This window comes from Rhipicephalus microplus, chromosome 2 (assembly GCF_043290135.1).
Source record: "Rhipicephalus microplus isolate Deutch F79 chromosome 2, USDA_Rmic, whole genome shotgun sequence".
Lineage (NCBI taxonomy): Eukaryota > Metazoa > Arthropoda > Arachnida > Ixodida > Ixodidae > Rhipicephalus > Rhipicephalus microplus.
In genome coordinates this window covers 84040339-84046338 of record NC_134701.1, presented here as the reverse complement: position 1 = coordinate 84046338, position 6000 = coordinate 84040339, and the positions used below count along the sequence as shown (strand labels likewise).

The window sequence follows — 6000 nt, the reverse complement described above, 5'->3', positions numbered from 1 at the left end:
CACTTCAACGGCCACCCCTTAATTCACTTCACAAGTTTTTTCAATATTGTTCAATCCACAATATCTATCATTATATTCTTATTCATCGTGACACTAAATTTCGCTCTCTTTAGTATCGACAGACACTGAGCATTCTAACTAGGTTAATTTTGGTCATGTGTAACCCAAACATGCAGCCCTTATTAGAGGCGAAGCTCCTCTTACTCTAACCTTGTCCAGTGTATACAGTAAGCGGCATTATGTCTTGAACAGTATAATAAATGGCGCTGTTTCATTACCATTTCTAGAGTGCCTCGATGGCCGCTCCTCCATTCAGAGTGAAGACATCTGCGGCGGCCGCCATTATCACTCCTGCTGCATACAGGTTTTTCTCTAGCGCGTAGTGGCCAACTAGCTAAACGCAAATTGTTGTGGGCCTGAGGAATTCAATATCCAGGGAAGACATGCCGAAGAAAGCTGCCACGTGAGCTCTGCAGCTTGGTGAAAACGCTGCAGGCATTACAATGGTGGAAGGAGCAGAACAAAAGGGGAGAGCACCTTGAGAGGGGGCGTGCACATGGAGCCCTAACCATTTCTGGTCTCCTAGATGGCGTTGGTCCAATAGAAGTGCGTGCGATAGGACGGATGGACTTTAGTCTGTAAAGGTAACATCACCCGTTTTATCTACTTGTTGCGGCGATCAGTTAGAAACTGCGTGTGATAAATTGATGCAATTTATTGCGATAATATACACCAGTCTAGTGCTATTTCGATGAGTGCAATATTGATGTAGTCACCTAGTTTCATCGAATCGCGTAGTTTACTGAGGCTAGAGTCAAACAAAGCGCGATGTTCCTAGATGTACAGTTTATTTACTTATTATTTTATTTATACATACTGCAGCCCTATTAGGGCTATTGCAGGCGTGGACATACAAATGATCAGGTAATAACAAGCAGAAACAAAAACATGAGCATATGGCACAATTTACACAAGATAAGTACTACACAAGATACAGAATGAACAGAGCAAGAGCACAGAAAGCAAAAGAACATGGAAATATCTACTTAACACGCATGTGATATTGCACTCAAAAACTGCTCCAAAGGGAGCCCGCGGGTATCGCCGGGTAGCAAGTTCCAGAGCTCAATAGTGAAGGGAAAAAAACTATACTTAAACAAATCAATTTTGGGGTGAAGTTGTGATCAATCGACTTTCTTTACTCTGGTAGCGTGCACTGTTGCTTTTTCATTCATGTGCGAGCCGTTCGAGTTGAGTGGCATTCTCAGCTCGAATGTGATTCAGGAAAGAGCGCTTCCGAAGAGTCTGGTCAATGGGAGTTCCAATCGGCACAGCGGGAGCATGGCTTTCCACCTGAAAATAAAACACCTGCTTAAGAAGCACGCTTACACGGCCTAGTGTTTGTATCACTCAGTTACTTTCCTACACATGTGCTCGAAGGGGGCAGAAGAGCGGGAGGTGACTGCCTGTTTAATAACATGAATAGAATGAAAAGTCTGGCTTTATTATGACAGACTCCTTTCTCGGTCCTTTTAAAAGGAATATAATGGCCATGCACGCTTTCAACAAAACTACCGGCTTAGACCCACTGATGTTGCTTTTAGAATGATGTTTAGTTACAATTATTGCCTCTGGAAACCCAGGAACCAAGGACGATGTTGTGGACGACAGGTCAGTACTGTTTTTGCAGTTTTTTCAATCGCCGCTAAGCTTTTTTTTTAACTCGAGCAATGGAAGGTGAGAATGGAGTGGGGAACTGCTGGGGTGAGACTTCGGCATTACAAATGGGGAACCCTGCTCATGCCTATGGTTATTTTGATTGGTGCTAATCTAGAATACGTGAAGTAAGCTGGTGCATTAACCTCGCTGTAAATCTTAAACACTTTGTAGGTTACACTGAACTTTTACTTAATCTATTTTGTTTATTTTAGAGAGCAGCTTATTGATTGAACGAACTTAAAGTGCAGCAATAGCTTGAGCACTTAATCCTAAAAATATCCTAAAGTGACCTGGAATGTTCACGGATACTTGTGCGTGGTTTGCGCAAGGCGGTCGTCACACGTGCAATGGGCCAGTGATATGAAGCGTGTTAAAAGAAGTGTGTGCGTAGCAAAGTTGGGTAAGTGAGTTGGCGTTCCGTAAGTACGTTTAGCTTGCACAAAAATACTCCAATGAAATTTCTTTTTCTTTCATTTGAATGTGCAGGTGCGAAAATTTATTATTACGAAGGGAAGTAACTATACTAACTGGACCATTACTACGCCATGCGTGACCCAAAAGTGTTTTGTACCTAAATGTAACCCTCGAAACTTAGCATTACAAGGTAATTATTGTACAATGTAGAATGGTGCGAGATTTCTTTTGAAACCTTATGCGGAGAAAAAGTTCAAGTGAAAGTTTGAAAGCAGTGAAAGCAGACCACTCAAATAATCATACCCTCTCGCACTACTCCAACGCATAATTGACAAATAACTTCCTCAATCTGACCTCCTGGAAGTCAGGCTTACTAAAATTGTACACTACATAAATCTTCAAGACCCAAACCCATAAGTAGATGTGTGCGTGTGTCTGCATGCGGGCGTGGGTGGGTGTGGATGTAGACAAGAAATGCAAAAATGTACGGAATGTAGATAATAAATATCATCATCATCATCATCATCATCATCATCATCATCATCAGCCTGACTACGTCCACTGCAGGACAAAGGCCTCTCCCATGTTCCGCCAGTTAACCCGGTCCTGTGCTTGCTGCTTCCAATTTATACCCGCAAACTTCTTAATCTCATCTGCCCACCTAACCTTCTGTCTCCCCCTAACCCGCTTCCCTTCTCTGGGAATCCAGTCAGTTACCCTTAATGACCAGCGGTTATCCTGTCTACGCGCTACATGCCCTGCCCATGTCCATTTCTTCTTCTTGATTTCAGCTATGATATCCTTAACCCCCGTTTGTTCCCTAATCCACTCTGCTCTCTTCTTGTCTCTTAATGTTACACCTACCATTTTTCTTTCCATTGCTCGCTGCGTCGTCCTCAATTTAAGCTGAACCCTCTTTGTAAGTCTCCAGGTTTCTGCTCCGTAGCTAAGTACCGGCAAGATACAGCTGTTATATACCTTCCTCTTGAGGGATAGTGGCAATCTACCTGTCATAATTTGAGAGTGCTTGCCGAATGTGCTCCACCCCATTCTTATTCTTCTAGTTACTTCAATCTCGTGGTTCGGCTCTGCGGTTATTACCTGCCCTAAGTAGACATAGTCTTTTACAACTTCAAGTGCACTATTACCTATCTCGAAGCGCTGCTCTTTGCCGAGGTTGTTGTACATTACTTTCGTTTTCTGCAGATTAATTTTAAGACCCACTTTTCTGCTCTCCTTGTCTAACTCCGTAATCATGAGTTGCAATTCGTCCCCCGAGTTACTCAGCAATGCAATGTCATCGGCGAAGCGCAGGTTACTAAGGTATTCTCCATTGACTCTTATCCCTAACTGTTCCCATTCTAGGCTTCTGAAAACCTCCTGTAAGCACGCGGTAAACAGCATTGGGGAAATTGTGTCCCCCTGCCTTACACCCTTCTTGATTGGTATTCTGTTGCTTTCTCTATGAAGCACTATAGTAGATAATAAACAGACTGCAGTTATTCCATTCATGCATGGGCTGTCGACTGCGTTAAAAGGCGCAACAGCCAAGAAGTTAACATTGCTTTCACTGAGAAAAGCGCTGTGGGTGCCAATTGTACAATACTGCATAGGCGCACGAGCAGTATAAAAAAAAAAAAACTAGCTACGTGTACCTGTAGATTTAGTACGTATGTTGTTGCAATGTAGCACGTCGGTGAATGCATCGGAGAGACAGGCTGATGTTTGAACATTTGGTTGGCAGAGCACTTCACCTCTCTGAAAGAATCATTATATTCTCACCTTGCGATGCATCATGGGCCATGCGGATGTGTACCACTTCCTAATGATACATCAATGTTGTACTTGAGCAGTAACATGGCGTACAAGAATGTCACGGAATCTCAATTAAAAAAAACCGTCTCGTGTGTATCAGCCAAGATTACATAAATCTTCACCCTATAAGAGTGAGCACTCCTCGCAGCTAATCTGGCGAATTCAGTTTTCTCATGATAAAAGCTCGAGTCTGAAGACGCATTTCACAATCGCAAGCTTTCATTTGCTGGCGTTTTTAATTGCGTCGCTGTCTGCTAGTATGACGTTGTCACTGGGGTCGATTAAGATGTGGGCTGTATTGTTATCATATATTCTTGTGGGAACGAGAATAGGTGCCCTAGCATGGTGAAGTGGGCTTTCGATATTTTTGGGGTTAAATAGCAGTAAATAAACATTAGTTTGAAGGTAAAGTCAATCTTGTGTCTCTGTTTCTTGCACGTACCTTTTTTTGTTTCTTGCTCAAAAATGAAACTGATGAACTATACATAGCACAATGCCATATTTTACGAAACATATAAGAAAGCAAAAGTGTGCACGACGATGGCATCACCTGCAGCTTCTGATGCTGCAGCTGATAGTCAATTAGGGCCCACACGTAGTCGGCGAAACCAATCTCGGGCAAGTTCTTGGGCTCGAAGTGAAGGCGCGCGTGGCTGCTCTGCAAGAGCAGGAAGTCGCTTAGGCGCGTCTCTCCCGACGTCCTCAGCAGCAGCTGCACGTGGGCCCCGTCGTGCAGCGATGCATAGCCATCGATCAGGTCAGTAGTGATGTCGCTGAACAACACATGCATTATAATGTGTAAAAAACTATCATGTACCATTTAACAGTTACTTAATATAACACAAAATTCTTTACTGAAAGTCGACTCCGCTACATAGCCACGGACAGCTATAACCGTTAGACACATGATATCACTGAGCACAAAAGTTCAATTCTTGCATAAGGTAGGTCTTCAGTACCGTTATAGTGCACGTTTGTGCACTTTGACCATTATGCTTTTGCCAGGTCATCATATCAATAACGCACATACATGCCTACGCTTGCAGGGTGTCCGTGTTATTCGTAATGCCCACGGCCTATAGGTGGTGCGCCGTTCAATCCTAGATGGCTGCGGAGAGATGATCAACCCGTAAACTCGCATAGGAAAAGATGGGATGCACGGACATAATGTCCGTGCAGATTTCACCGCACGAACTCTTGATCGTCAAATGAATATATATTGGACCAAATACTTTCCTAAACTATAGGAACTGCTGAATGTCAGCTACCTAATTTCTTGCCGCAGTGCGTAGGGTGGTGGTGTCAGCTGATCGTCCGTGTATCAACGATGCTTTGCGTAATTCTGTGCATGTTACAGAAGACTGCGCGAACTATAATTCACGTATGAACTGAACAACACTCAGAGATAACTTGTGCCAAGCCTGCCTGGCGAATTGGCCGCAGTAGCAGGCCACTAGCGAGTAGCGTGCCGTCGCGGCTGCACACTAACGAACGTTTTTCATAGCAATGGTTTGCAAACATATTACACCGTCGTCATTACTTGCGCCGTAAGCATCATGAAGCGGCTTCATCAACGGAACACAAGCATTTAACTTCTCATTAAGTAGCGCTTTTGTCACAGCCATGATAAGACTAACAGTATGCACTCGGATGCTGCAGGTTCCATCAGCGCGATCGAAACAAGCATAGCGAAAAGAATACACGCACAAGATTTTCGCTACGTCAAAATTGTGAAAATTTGCCAGACAACAGCGTCGTTCGGGCGGCACTGGTGAAGTGCAGGAGAAGTTAGCGTGGACTGTAGTCGTAACTGCATATTTTTTTGCTCCAATCATTTAGCTTCGCTGGTAAAGCGCGAGCAAATTGGCCACATGCGGCGTTTTGTAATATTCCCTCTACTAAGGCTACATGCAACGCGCCAAATTTTGTGCTCGCTGAAGCATTATAAACATATTTTCAATCAAAGCTACTTACGAGCGTGAAAAACAAAAAAATTGCCCGCAGCTTCCCTCGGGGGAACACTGAGGAGGATGCGGACCATATAATTGGTTA

The 6000-nt window shown here is 43.8% G+C and overlaps 1 protein-coding gene across 1 annotated transcript in view; it reads right to left on the bottom strand.

The window, feature by feature from the left end:
- Positions 1-697: 697 nt before the first annotated feature.
- Positions 698-6000, bottom strand: part of LOC119170826 (dehydrodolichyl diphosphate synthase complex subunit DHDDS) — a 60670-nt gene continuing 55367 nt past the window's right edge. Inside the window, exons 6-7 of the mRNA XM_075886598.1 lie at positions 4499-4721; positions 698-1353 (exon numbers count right to left, since the gene is read on the bottom strand). Coding sequence (XP_075742713.1) covers positions 1228-1353; positions 4499-4721 — 349 coding nt within the window. The 3' untranslated portion in view covers positions 698-1227. The remainder of the gene's footprint in view (positions 1354-4498; positions 4722-6000) is intronic.